This window comes from Raphanus sativus, chromosome 7, assembly GCF_000801105.2.
Source record: "Raphanus sativus cultivar WK10039 chromosome 7, ASM80110v3, whole genome shotgun sequence".
Classification (NCBI taxonomy): domain Eukaryota; kingdom Viridiplantae; phylum Streptophyta; class Magnoliopsida; order Brassicales; family Brassicaceae; genus Raphanus; species Raphanus sativus.
In genome coordinates this window covers 17,411,015-17,425,232 of record NC_079517.1, presented here as the reverse complement: position 1 = coordinate 17,425,232, position 14,218 = coordinate 17,411,015, and the positions used below count along the sequence as shown (strand labels likewise).

General features: G+C 37.4%; 2 protein-coding genes across 2 annotated transcripts; one reads left to right on the top strand and one right to left on the bottom strand.

The window, feature by feature from the left end:
• The first annotated feature begins 4,452 nt into the window (after positions 1 to 4,452).
• LOC108817888 (magnesium-protoporphyrin IX monomethyl ester [oxidative] cyclase, chloroplastic) lies at positions 4,453 to 6,233 on the top strand. The gene is made up of 5 exons (XM_018590718.2): positions 4,453 to 4,987; positions 5,123 to 5,187; positions 5,276 to 5,603; positions 5,691 to 5,789; positions 5,873 to 6,233. The coding sequence occupies exons 1-5, from the start codon at positions 4,514 to 4,516 to the stop codon at positions 6,134 to 6,136; spliced, it is 1,230 nt and encodes a 409-aa protein (XP_018446220.1). The 5' UTR covers positions 4,453 to 4,513; the 3' UTR covers positions 6,137 to 6,233.
• On the bottom strand, positions 6,176 to 7,925 carry LOC108817889 (probable aquaporin SIP2-1). Its single transcript, XM_018590719.2, has 3 exons — positions 7,462 to 7,925; positions 6,633 to 6,893; positions 6,176 to 6,540 (listed from the first exon to the last, which is right to left on the bottom strand). The coding sequence occupies exons 1-3, from the start codon at positions 7,747 to 7,749 to the stop codon at positions 6,373 to 6,375; spliced, it is 717 nt and encodes a 238-aa protein (XP_018446221.1). The 5' UTR covers positions 7,750 to 7,925; the 3' UTR covers positions 6,176 to 6,372.
• Between the last annotated feature and the right edge of the window lie 6,293 nt (positions 7,926 to 14,218).

The window sequence follows — 14,218 nt, the reverse complement described above, 5'->3', positions numbered from 1 at the left end:
CAGAATGTGAAGTTACCCCACAGATGGTTTCTTTCTGGGAGATGATGGGAGTTCATCGGGAAGCTGGGCCAAGTACTGATCAGATAATAGCAGCACTGAAGAGATGCGGGGATTGGTCCAGGGAAGATCGCAAGCGACTCGCGTACCTTTCCATCTTCACTGGATTCATTGAAGGGAAAAAGTTCTCAAGCGCTACACGAGCTACTCTCGCAAGGCTAGTGATGGATTTAGAAAGGTTTGAGAATTATCCATGGGGGAGAGTCGCGTTTAAGGTGCTGATGGACTCTTTGTGGAACAAAGATATTACTGGCTGTTACACCGTGGATGGCTTTATACAAGTTCTTCAGGTCTGGGCGTACGAAGCTATTCCGGGATTGGGTGCTAGTATTGGTCTACCCAGAGCAAACAGTCCGTCTCCACCGATTCTGGCTTACGACGGCAGCAGAGGCCGCAGATTCATGAAAGCTGCTATCTTGAGTCAGGTACCTTTCCATCTTCACTTAATTAAGTCGTCCGGAAGGTCTTCCAGCTGGACGACTTAGTAGACGACTTATTATAAGTCGTCTGGAAGGTCTTCCAGCTGGACGACTTAGTAGACGACTTATTATAAGTCGTCTGGAAGGTCTTCCAGCTGGACGACTTAGTAGACGACTTATTATAAGTCGTCTGGAAGGTCTTCCAGCTGGACGACTTAGTAGACGACTTATTATAAGTCGTCTGGAAGGTCTTCCAGCTGGACGACTTAGTAGACGACTTATTATAAGTCGTGAGAGCAAGGTATTTTCTCCACTCCATAGACACCACAACCACACTTTACATGTTCCAAATCAACCGCACAGTCCATTTTGCCACCTTTGACAAAGAAACGCCATCCATCAATTGGTTCGACCGTCATCGTATCCGCTATCTCTGATCGAACAGCAAGCAAGTATTCAACACCCCGGCTATGTACAGTTGGGAGACTCAAAGCATCTTGTCTCCTTTTCCAATACCATTTTCCTAACTTCTGCCTTATGAACTCCAGCAGGAACGGAATCGGAAATCCTCTTGCTCGCTTCAGTGCGGAATTAATAGATTCAGCGATGTTGCTTGTTTTTATGTTGAACCTGTTCCCCTTACAATAAACCCTTGACCATAGCTTGGCGTCGGCCTTCTCCAAATACGTTGCAAGTTTCGGGTTTGCACTCCGTATCTCAGCCATGTACCGGTTAAAATCGTGAACCGTGTGCGCATAAGCAGCCCCTTTCACCAAGTACATGAGATGTTTTCCTTTAAACTTTTTGACAATGTTATCTTGAAGGTGATAATAACATATTCCTCGGGTTGCCCAAGGAAACACCTTCTCACACGCACTTTTAATGGCCGCGTGCCGGTCAGAGACTATCACCAGAGGCTTGTCATGAGATATACAACTAGCCAATTTTGTGAAAAACCATTCCCAAGAAGGTTCATCTTCAGCATCCACGATCCCAAAAGCCAATGGGAATATCTAAAAATTGCCATCTTGTGCGGCTGCAACTAACATAACACCTCCATACTTTCCACTTAGGTGAGTTCCATCCACCACAATGACCCTTCTCTGATACTTAAAACCTTTGATAGAAGCTCCAAAAGAGAGAAATAGATACTTAAATCTTTTCTCAGAATCAAGTTCTATAGCCGTGATAGAATCAGGATTTGCAATGGAGATTTGCTCGAGATATGAAGGCAGACGCGAATACCCTTCTTCTGCTGATCCTCTCACCAATTTCTGTGCATATAACAGTGCTCTGTATGAAGTGGTGTAATCAAGCGTCATGCCAAACATGTTCTTCATTGCATCAGTGATATGCTGTGGAGTTATCCCATCAATGATCCCAACACGATCAATGAAAAGACTACCAACATACTTTGGAGTACAGTGTCTCCGCTGAGCGATTCGGTCTCCAATTGAGCATAAATGTTTTTCCACATACTTTGTTACCCAAAACGTGTTTGACCCATGTTTCACACTCGCTCTGATCTTCCATCCACAACCGCTAACCCGACATATTGCCACAAGGAGAGTTTTTGTTGATTTGTATATTCTGAAAGAAAACCTACCCCTCACTGCTGTCAACCGCAGCTCTGAAAGCAGTGCATCCTTGCTAACAAAACTCTGGTTGACATAGATGCTGGTACAATCCGATTTTCCTCCTTCAATAGCATTTGTCTTAGCATATGTCTTTTCAATTTCTTCAAAACAAATATTATCATCATCTTCCTCGTCCTCATCTAGAACCTTTCCATAAAGACTGTAATCCCCACCATTCTGATCCGTTTCACCAACAATAGTGTTATCAGCATCCTCCTCCCCATTTTCCTCCTCCCCATTTTCCTCCTCCCCATTTTCCTCCTCCCCATCTTGATTTTCATCTTCAACAGACTCATTATCACCAACATCTTCAAAACATTCATCAGCCTCATCATTATCACCAACATCTTCTTCCCATTCACCAGCTTCATCATTATCACCAACATCTTCTTCCCATTCACCAGCTTCATCATTATCACCAGCTTCTTCTCTTTTCTCTGAAACCGTTTCCACCTTGCTGCGGCTTGATACACAAAGACATACTCTATGCGTTTTGAGTATCTCGAGCAAGTTTCGAACTTGTCTATCACTTGTAACATGAATGGGAGGACTGCTTGGAGTCATCATCATTTCTGCTGGTAATGAGTAGCTAATCTCCACAGTCACTGATCTCATGTCCAGGTTATAATCTTCTTGAGCCATTGCAACAAGTTCAGCATGTGTTGAATCTTCATTCAATAAAAACAATCTTGCTCCTTTGAGATCATCAACCACAAAATCCCAACGGAAATCTCTCAACAACCATTCTCCATACACTGCATGTAACTTAAAAATCATCTGCAAATATTCAAAATAAAACACATTAGTAAACATAGAGAAAATGAAGAAGTTCAACAAACATTATCGCAGACGACTTAGATTTAAGTCGTCCAGAAGACTTAAAGGTAAGTCGTCTAAAGAGGTCACTTTTGCAATTGAAAATTAAAAGGGACGACTTAATTCTAAGTCGTCCGGCTTTGTTTGTTAAAAAAAAAAATTCAGACGACTTATATATAAGTCGTCTACGAAAAACGGGCTAGTTTTGCATTTGACCGAATCGTGTCAGATCTTTGACTATTTCTGGACGACTTATAAATCAGTCGTCTCTGGAAAGTAAAAATTTCAATATTTTATTCAAACTAGACGACTTACACGTAAGTCGTCCCAGGTTAGTTTTGTAATTGAAAAATAAAACTTGAAATTTAACTTTCTCCAGACGACTTAACTAAAAGTCGTCCAGCTAGACGACTTAATTTAAGGTCGTCCGGGATAAGCAAGGTTTGGACGACTTAATTGGGAAAAATTCTGGACGACTTTGCTTTCCCCGGACGACTTTAAATTAAGTCTTCTGACGGGACGACTTTATATTATGTCGTCTGGTAAAAATTAAATTATGAAGTTTTATTTTTCAACTACAAAACTAACCTAAGACGACTTACACGTAAGTCGTCTAGTTTAATAAAATATTGAAATTTTAACTTTCCGAGAGACGACTGAATTATAAGTCGTCCAGAAATAGTCAAAGATCTGACACGATTCGGTCAAATGCAAAACTAGCATGTTTCTCGTAGACGACTTATATATAAGTCGTCTGGACTGTTTTTTTTCACCAAACAAAGCTGGACGACTTAGTTTAAGTCGTCCGTTTGACCAGAAGACTCATCAGTAAGTCTTCTACATACAGATGACTTACTTGTAAGTCTTCTACGCGAACAGATTTTGAAAAAAATTCAAATTCGTACCTTCAACTAGGTGAGATGACTTTGTTTGCACACAGGGTCTTCTCCAACCACCCAGAACCTCAAACGAAAGCAACCGTAAGTCAAAACGAAAGAAATATGGCTCCAAACAATTTTGAATCAAAAGCTTCAGTTTTTTGGATGAATATGGAGAGAAAGTGAAAGAAATGTTGTTTTTAGTTCATAACAATTGAAACAGAGAGAGTGTAAAGAGATTTACGTGCATTAAAGGGCATTAAAAGCTCCAAACAGTTCGTACAAGGTTGTTCCCACTATTCATGGCAGTGGCAATATTGTAAATACTTGAAGAAAATGAGGTTGAGACAGTAAAGAAGCCATTTTCGAAAAAAAAAAAAAAAAAAGGGTTAATGGCATTTTCGTAGATAAAATGCAGATGTGGGGTTAAAAACTCAAAAAAAAATGAGTCAAAAGAAAAGGTTAGTTTTCTGTTTGAATTCAAGTTTTGAGTCACTTTTGCAATAAGCCCAAAAATATATTATCAAAAAGACAAAGGCAATCAAGAAATCCAATAATAATTCTCCACGTGTCAACCGCCAACATGAAGTTCAGATTTTCATTGGATGAGATGTTTGGCTTATAAATCTCCACAGCCTCATCTTCATCCTCTAGCTCCTTGCTCTCTCTCTCTGTCTCTATCTCTAAAGCTTCTGCAACTCTATCTATGGCCGCTGAAATGGCGTTAGTGAAGCCCATCTCCAAGTTTGCATCCCCAAGACTCACCAACCCGAGCAAATGCTTCTCAGGCCAACGTTTCTCCACCGTGATCAGAATGTCAGCGACCTCCTCGCCGCCTCCTCCTGCAACGGCAACCGCGAAGTCCAAGAAGGGGACGAAGAAAGAGATTCAAGAGTCTCTCCTGACTCCGAGGTTCTACACGACGGATTTCGAGGAGATGGAGCAGCTTTTCAACACGGAGATTAACAAGAACCTTAACGAGGAGGAGTTCATTGCTCTGCTTCAGGAGTTTAAGACTGATTACAACCAGACACATTTCGTGAGGAACAAGGAGTTTAAAGAAGCTGCTGACAAGTTGCAGGGACCTCTCAGACAGATCTTTGTCGAGTTTCTTGAGCGGTCTTGTACTGCAGAGTTCTCTGGTTTCCTTCTCTACAAGGAGCTTGGCAGAAGACTCAAGGTAAGTTTCTTGTCTACATTGTGCTTTGAACCTATACACTTTAGGTAGAAGTTAAGAACATATGACTTGAATAATGTTTGTTTCACGGTTCATATGATTGGTCTGATCTTAATCTTTTGACTAATGGCAATGCAGAAAACAAACCCTGTAGTGGCTGAGATCTTCTCTCTTATGTCCAGAGATGAAGCAAGACATGCCGGGTAACATCTCCCAAAAAGGAACCTCTCTTCTTGAGTCTGACTGTTTGTTCTTGAATTTATGTATTTTTATGAGAAAATTTTCTTGCAGGTTCTTGAACAAGGGTTTGTCTGATTTCAACTTGGCTCTTGACTTGGGTTTCCTGACAAAGGCAAGGAAGTACACTTTCTTCAAACCCAAGTTCATCTTCTACGCCACTTACTTATCCGAGAAAATCGGTTACTGGAGGTACATCACAATCTACAGACACCTCAAGCAGAACCCTGAGTTCCAGTGTTACCCTATCTTCAAGTACTTTGAGAACTGGTGCCAAGACGAGAACCGTCACGGAGATTTCTTCTCTGCTTTGATGAAAGCTCAGCCTCAGTTCCTTAATGACTGGCAAGCCAAACTCTGGTCTCGTTTCTTCTGCCTCTCGGTTAGTAAACTTCAACTCTCTTATTCTCTAGTTACAAATGTGTGTTTAAGACATTGTTCTAACTAATAAGAGGATTGGTTTTGGCAGGTTTATGTGACAATGTACCTTAACGATTGTCAAAGAACTGATTTCTACGAGGGTATTGGGTTAAACACAAAGGAGTTTGATATGCACGTCATCATCGAGGTAAAGTAACTTGAAACCACAAGATTAATAGTTAAAAGTAAGCTGTGTGTGTGTGTGTGAAAATGTGGGAACTTTTGGTTCAGACAAACCGAACCACGGCAAGAATATTCCCGGCTGTGCTGGATGTTGAGAACCCTGAGTTCAAGAGGAAACTGGATAGAATGGTTGTGATCAATGAGAAGCTGATGGCTGTAGGACAAACCGATGATCCTTCCTTCGTCAAGAACCTCAAGAGGATTCCTCTCATTGCTGGTTTAGTCTCAGAGATCTTGGCTGCTTATCTCATGCCTCCTGTTGAGTCTGGCTCTGTTGATTTTGCTGAGTTTGAGCCTAATCTTGTCTATTAGTAGCTGCCATTGTCAAGTTCTTGGTTTCTTGTATCTGAATGATTGAAACTGAGACCTCTTTTTTTCTCTTTTGCAATAAACCAAATACTGTTATCAATTGCATTGCACATTGTATAAAGCCAGAATTCACATTTTTATTGAACTGATTGATACAACTGAGTTTGCTACAACGAAATCATCCCTGGATACAACAATATCACCCTTCGTGTGTGTTGTTAGAGGTGTGACCTCATTACTCACTCAGATTTGGCCTTAGGTTTCTCTTGTTGTTCTTCAGTGAGAGGCTTAAACACAACATTGAAGAACCAAACAGCGAGCAAAGTAGCCTTGACAGGTCCAAGCCAATACACAAGTAAATGCTCCTTTGTTATGTGTTCACCTCGAGCATAAGCCCATCCCATCACCTGCAAAGGTTTCAACAAACAAAACACTTTAAAAAGATGGGTTCAAATCAGAATCACCCAAATAATATTCTTTTAGTGGGAGGTGTACATACAGCAGCTGGGTTCATGCATCCACCGGTTAAATCAGATCCAAGAACATGAAGAGTCAACTTAGCAATACTAGCAATCCAAGTCTTCATGAAGAAACTTCCAGGGATCTTCCTTGTAAGTCCTAATGAGAGCATTACTATGAAAAAGGTTAGTATCCCTTCGGTTAAAGCGCCGTGATGGATTGCTACGTTCAGTTTTGGTCCTTTTCCAATCTCAGGGAAAACGTGAATGATATGTTTAACCGCAAGGACTGATCCCATCACCTGAAGAAAAAACAGAACAAAATCACAAAAATAAAAAGTTTTCAACTTTATCACACAATGTTAAAAAATGCAGCAAAACAAGATCTCCAAGATGAAGTCTTTATGAAACATTACAGAACAAATATGATCTGAAGTTCTGAGAAGAACCCAGCAGCTACTTTATGAAACACTAGAGCACAAATAATCTGACTTTCTTAGAAGAACCCAACAGGTAACACTCTTATAGCAACAAAAAAAAAGGAGCCCCAATAACAACAAAGTTGTCAACTTTATTACACAACAGAGTGTGAAAACATGCAGCAAAAGATCTCCAAGATCAAGTCTTTATGAAACATTAGACTAAAAAGGATCTAACTTTCTAAGAAGAACCTAGTAGCTACTTTGACATTCTTACAGCAACACAGAAGCTCTCTGTAGCTATCAAGTTTACTACACAACACAATGTGCAAAACATGTAGCAAAAGATCTCCAAGTTGAAGTCTTTATGAAACATTAGGACAGAGATCAGCACACAATCCCCAGTTAAAAACAAGATACTTTCTAGAAAAAAAAAGTCAACGAAGCAAACCTCGACGGGGATGCGAACCAGGACGGAGAAGATGAAACCGCGGAAGCCACCGGAGACACCAGAAGCCAAAGCGGTCAAAGGGTTGTAGAGTCCACCTTTGGTGAGTTTCTGAAGGAAAGCGAAGAGGAACATGGAGATGACGGAGAATAGATAACGGACGATATCGCCGGTCGTATCTTTCCGACTAAACCCGAGTACTCCGTGGACTAAGATGTTGACCAGAACTCCTGCCCATATCCACATGAACGACAGAACCAGATCACAAACCACTAAACTTATTCGACCCATTTTCGATGGAACTCTGTTTCTCAGGAAAGTAAGCTTTTTTTTTTTATTGTGATAGGCTATTGTGAATCTAGCATAGAATTGACGCTAGAGGCATTTTGTGTTATCGGGTTGATGTGATAGAGTCAGATTCCGACAATAAAAAGGTTGTATTTTTGTCTATAAAAAGATTCTTGGTCTTGGAAAGACGATGACGAAGCTTGGCTAATGACCAATAGACATGACGTAGAGAAGAGTACAGAGACTAGGTGCCGACTGGTTTTCCCGCTACCACCCGCAAACGCAGCTTTTGCGGTTTATAGCGGTTGTTGGCGTTTCGAAACAATCACAGAAAACGCTACAAATCGCTTCAAACCGCTCCGAACCTCTTAAAATCAAAAGCTGATTCCAGCTAGCGTTTGCGGTTGCGGGCGGTTGCGGGAGGGTAAATTTTTTTCTTTAAAAACAGAATAAATAAAAATAATACTAAAAATATCCAATAAAAATTTTCAATTGAAATAATTGAAATTGTAAAATGTATTCATATTATATTTCAATTTATATTATAAAAATTCAAAACTAAAATATTTTCTATAAATTTTTAAAATTGAATAATATGATTTTATAAATATAAATTTTATATTTATCATATTATTATGATTTTTAATATTTTTATAATTACATAAAATGTAAATATTGTTAAATTATTATTTAACAGATGTTGCGTTTTGTAGTTTACCAGTCATAAGAGTCCCGCAAACGCAACAATTTCTAACAGCTATACCAGTCGTACAAATCTCTAAAAAATGCTTAAAACCGCAACCACCCGAACCCGCAAACTCCCGCAACCGCAACCGCTGCGGTTACACCAGTCAGGCCCTAAATGGATACGGTTCGGACACTTGGTAAACCGGTGGATACAGCGTTGGCTATCTTTTTTGAAATTTCTAATCAAAATTGGGCCAATGGACTTTATCATAGCCCAAAACTTTATTTTAGCCCATGGACTTAAAACAATTGGAATGATTCAAGACGCTAAAAACCGAGGCTAATCAAAGCATGAGAGGCAAAGATGACAGGACAGCCTTTGATCATAATCATGTGAAATTACAACTATTCCTTCTTCTTTGCGACTTCTTCACCTAACCTAATAACTCCAACTCATCTGTCCATTTCTAAGCTCACGCTTCCTACGGTAAACTAAACAACTCATTCGGTTATTGGTTTAGTTCAGTTTTTTTGGGTACTATTCGGTTATTACTCTCTAGTAACCATATATAGAAAATGAGGAAAATCGGTTTGGATTAGTTCAGTTAATCTTTGATTGAAGGGTTTATTTAGGGAATAACCAAAAAATAAATAGAAATTATATTTTTAGAGAGATAGAAGAGAGAGAGGAGAGAGGATAAGATTTTAGTTAGATAGTGAATTATGGTTTTTTTAAAGGTTATTAGGCCCAATTTCTCTTGATTGAATCGATATGAGTGTTTATATCATGAGGCAAATGCCTAAAATGTATCGGTCTGGTTGGATATTGGTTAATTTTGTATCCAAATTATCCGGAAAACTTAGACGTGCTAAAAAAAATATCCGAAGTACTGTTCATCTTTTTGAAAAACTTAGAAAATGTTGTTTAAATTTAAAAATACAACTAATGAGATACATTTAATTCAAATTTTGTGGATATTTGGCTTAATCATAATTAAAATTTTCGAATTTATTAATTAATTATAGTATTTAGTTATTTTAAATCTAAATATAACGATATATGTATCATATTTTGGCATCAATTTTTTTTTAAATAATGACGCATTCGGGTTTTTGTGTCATTCAATTCAGTTAGAGATTGGATAATTTTTTAGTGCAATTATTTTCTTGGTGGTGTTAGCTAAATTAATCACTTGCTAGTACTTTACTTTAATTTTCAATCAAAATTTTAAGAAAATGTAGTTTGTTTCTGAGAGGAAAACTCGGATAATGCTAAGAATAGAAAGAAAAGAATCAATATCTAAAGATTTCTTCTTTGAATGACATAATAAGTTAAAAAGAGAAGATGCAATATCAGAGAGATGTTTTTGTTTTGTTCCCTTTAACTTTTTTTGGCCATTAATTAGTTTTATCTCTGTCTCTCTGGTTTGTTAGGTCTCTGAATCTCGATGATCGTTCAGAGAAGCATTCACTATTTTCATATGATTCAATGACAATGGAGATAGAAAGTCGAAAGAGTTAAAATATGTTTTCTTAATTAGGGTTTCATGTGTATGTGTACATCTATAGGATTTGTTGTACAAGGAAAAAAATATGTTCAATTAGGGTTCTTTAGGGTTTTTTCTATGAAGAAAAACAAAATGAGCAAGGAACAACTGTGTAATAAAAGCTTGGGAGGTAACAGCGAGAAAGACCCAAAAGGCCAAGAAACGTGCAAACAGCATTTTTGGAACAGTGTCGGTAGCTCCACAAACAGATGATGAAGCTACCATGACCGAGGAGAATGATGATGAGACCAGCACCAACACAAGCAGCATAGAAGAACTCTACCATGCAGAAAGAGTACTTCCTAATGGAGACTACTACACAGGTCCATGGTATGATAGTTTTCCCCATGGGCAAGGTTATAAGTATATATGGACAGATGGTTGCATGTACATTGGTGGTGGTACAACGGGAAGACTATGGGGAAAGGGAAGTTTTGGTTGGCCTTCTGGTCCAACGTATGAAGGTGAGTTCAAAAGTGGATACATGGATGGGATTGGCACGTACAAAGTCCTAGTGGAGATATTTATAGAGGTCAATGGGTGATGAACCTGAAACATGGACATGGGATCAAGAGTTTCGCAAATGGAGATTTCTATGATGGTGAATGGAGGAGATGTTTGCAAGAAGCTCAAGGGAAGTATCGCTGGAGAGATGAGAGTTATTACATTGGGGAGTGGAAGAACGGTATGATCTGCGGCAAAGGTACTTTTGTTTGGACCGATGGTAGTAGATATACGATGGGTTTTGGAATGATGGTTTCCCTAGTGGAAACAGGACGTTCAAGTGGGACTATGGGAGCTTCTACGTTGGTCATTGGTCTCAAGAACCTGACGAAATGAACGGTACTTATTATCCACTGGGGAAGGAAGAGGGATCTTGAATGGAAACCTAAAGAAGTGTTTAATAATCTAAGTGAGTTTTTTCTTAATATGATGTTGCCGAGAGTTGATGATATTAGTAGTTGTAATGAAATACCATCTTTCTGTCTTTCCTCATCTTAATTAATGATACACAAAACATAACATCCTATTAGGTATTAACTATGCATGGTGACATCCCAAGCCTTACACGGATATGGACTACTGTTTTTCGGTCTATTTGACTAACCATGAGAAAGTATATCCGTGGGCTGCACCTTTCACTCGGGGCTTAAGTCTGTGTACTTAATAAACCCGGGCTTAACATTTTATTTCTCGAAAAAACTATATATAATAAAAAAATTATAAAACAAAGAGTAGCAGACCTACTTCCTGCGGTAAAAGTTTTGCCAGCCAAAAAACCAATTTATTGATGTAATATGTTTTAAAATAGTCAATAGCAAACGTTTTGGAAGTTCGCGGAAATCAGCTGGAAGATATTTTGGGTGTCTTCTTCGCCCCAAACGTTTTGGATTTTGTAAGCCTATACATAATTAAGCATCATCATGGTGTAAGCCTATACATAAGCATTTCAAATTTCTTTGTCTTAAATGAATTCCGCTTTGTTATATAATACTAAAAATCCATTACAATATTTATTAATTAGGTCAACTTACTGATGGATCTGAGCTAGAAGACATGAACGGAGAGATGAGAACAAAGAGTTGATCTTCTCACGACGGTCACGGTCACGGGCACGGTAATTAGCATTTTGATTAAGCTTCTTGAAAGGAGAACTTGGCTACATCATGTTTTGGGTCTGGGTAAGGCAAATTCCAAAAAACTTGGTTCATAACGAGTGAACACTTGTGCTACGTTTAATTTACTGCAAATAATATGATAAAAAAAAAACAACGTGAAGGACACCATATTATATTATATGATTGATCGATTGGGAAGTCCTGAAACAGATTTGCAAGAATCAGTTTTAATACGATGTGAAATAGAGAAACGTAAAGAACCAAAAGCCTCGAAAAGATTTGTCATTAGTTTACCAGATTTTGGAACATCGCATCAAACAACTATGAGATTCAACAAGGCCGAGACTGAACCCTGCATGTGAATTTGTTTCAAGGAAAAATCGATTATTATGTTTATATATATATATATATATATATATATATATATCTTCTCTAATAATTTTGATATTATTATTATTAATAATATATTAGTTGCAAGACTTTAAAATATTCAACAGGCGGTAATGAATATAGAACAAATAATCATAATAATGTTTTTACTTTTGTAAAAAAAGCATTTATGAGCATGATATTTTTCTAGTTATAAACTACCGTCTGTGGTCGGGTGGTCAAAGCGTTCCGTGAATTTCCAAAGAACCTGAATTTTAATTCGTACCACACCAGATTTCCACCGTGTGGTCATTGGAGTTTTCACATTCTCTCTCCGAAGAGTGGTTTACCATTTTTTCTAGTTATTTTTTTGTTAGTTTTGCAATCTACTTTTTATCAAAAGTTTAGCAATACGCCTAATTTGTACTTCTCTACTATTGTCACTATTTTAATTTATTAGAAATTTAAGAATTTTTCACAATAGTTAAGGAAGTAAATAAAGTATTAATTATAACTTTATCTTTCCTTATTTATTTCGATTATTTTTTACGAGCAATGTTTTGTACATTTTTTACAAGTCAAATGTATCAACCAATGATCAATTAATGCGATCTCAAATTATACATATAAAAGAGTTATCTTTTATTATTGTTTAGTAAAAAGAACCACGTTTTAGTTTTGATAAAATAATTAATAAATTTATTAGTTATATATCAAAATTAAAAACATGGATCTCTACTAAACAATAATAAAAATAATAATATTTTTATTACATATTTCGGTAATATGTTATGAAGGTGAAATTAATCCTTTTTGCCAACAATAAATTAATTTTAGTTACCTATTTTAAATTTGAAACTTTTGACTAAAACAAATTTTGACAACACAAAGTTAAAATATTAAAGTGGTGGCGACATCACTTGTTTTACAACAAAAAGAACTCCTTAAACATCAAATAAACTAAGGACAGATGGACTGGCATATCTCCAGAATCAATGGACAGCCAATCAAATGGTTTCTCATTAATCATGTATACCCTTAAGCCTTTGAATAGCACAGGACCATCTATTAATTAATTAATAAGTGTCGTACTCACCGACTCTTGCAAGCACTTTGTCTTTTCTTATTAATATACCAAAACTCAATTGATAGAACATTTATTTTGTTATAATATAAAACTCCTTTTTTTGCCATCTAAAATAATTTTATTAGAAAAGGCCCAAGGCGCAAAAACCATTACAGGTCCAACCCTAGTTACAAATAGAGGTGGGCAAAATATCCGTAAATTTTGATTCGATCTGTTATTCGTTTCGATTTGATCCGAAAAATTCGAATATCCGTAACTTAATGAATCGAAGCAAATACTAAAATCCAATATCCGTCAAAGACGAAGCAAATCACAAATACTAATATTTTTAAAAACGGATATCCGATCTGATCCGTTATATACATATATATGTATACATGTTTATAAAATTATATACTTTTATATCTTTATATAAGTTTTATAATGTTTTATTCACTAAATTAATCATTTAGTTACTAAAATTTTTGAATGTATGTAATTTAAAAAAAATTAATGAAATATTATTATTTTATTTTATTTTTTATTTTTTCTTTTACTTTTATTTTTTTTAATTTTTTATTATTTTTACGGATCGAATCGGATATCCGGAAAAAAATCAAATATTCGCGGATATCCGGTGTTCCGAATATCCGAAGAGTTACGGATCGGATCGGATCGAAAAATCGAATATTTGTAAGACACGGATCGGATCACAGATATCCTTAAAACTCCGGATATCCGCTCCGTGCCCACCCCTAGTTACAAATACCGAAAATTACAAAGCCCATGAAGTCTAAATAAAACCAAAATTTTTTAGACCAAGTTGCAAGCTCATCCGATGTTATGCGTTTACACGCGTCGAGGTCACCGTAAACGTGTTAGACCTTAACTCTATACGGGAGCACGTGTCCCGAACACTGCCGCATGACCGACATCACGACGGAGAAAAACGCCGGGGAACACGATCGGACTCTCATGCCGGCGGAACAATCCGAATCCTTGCATATGAGACTTGTCCTCTGGAACACGCTGGAGACAGAAACCACACTCATCATCTTCACCTGAACTCGTTGAAAGGAAGAGCATCATCGAAGCCAATTTCGAGATCTCATCCAGAGCCAGGGAAGTCGTAATCTTCTAATCTATCGCTTCCTTCACCAGAGTAGACCCTCGAATCGTCAAGA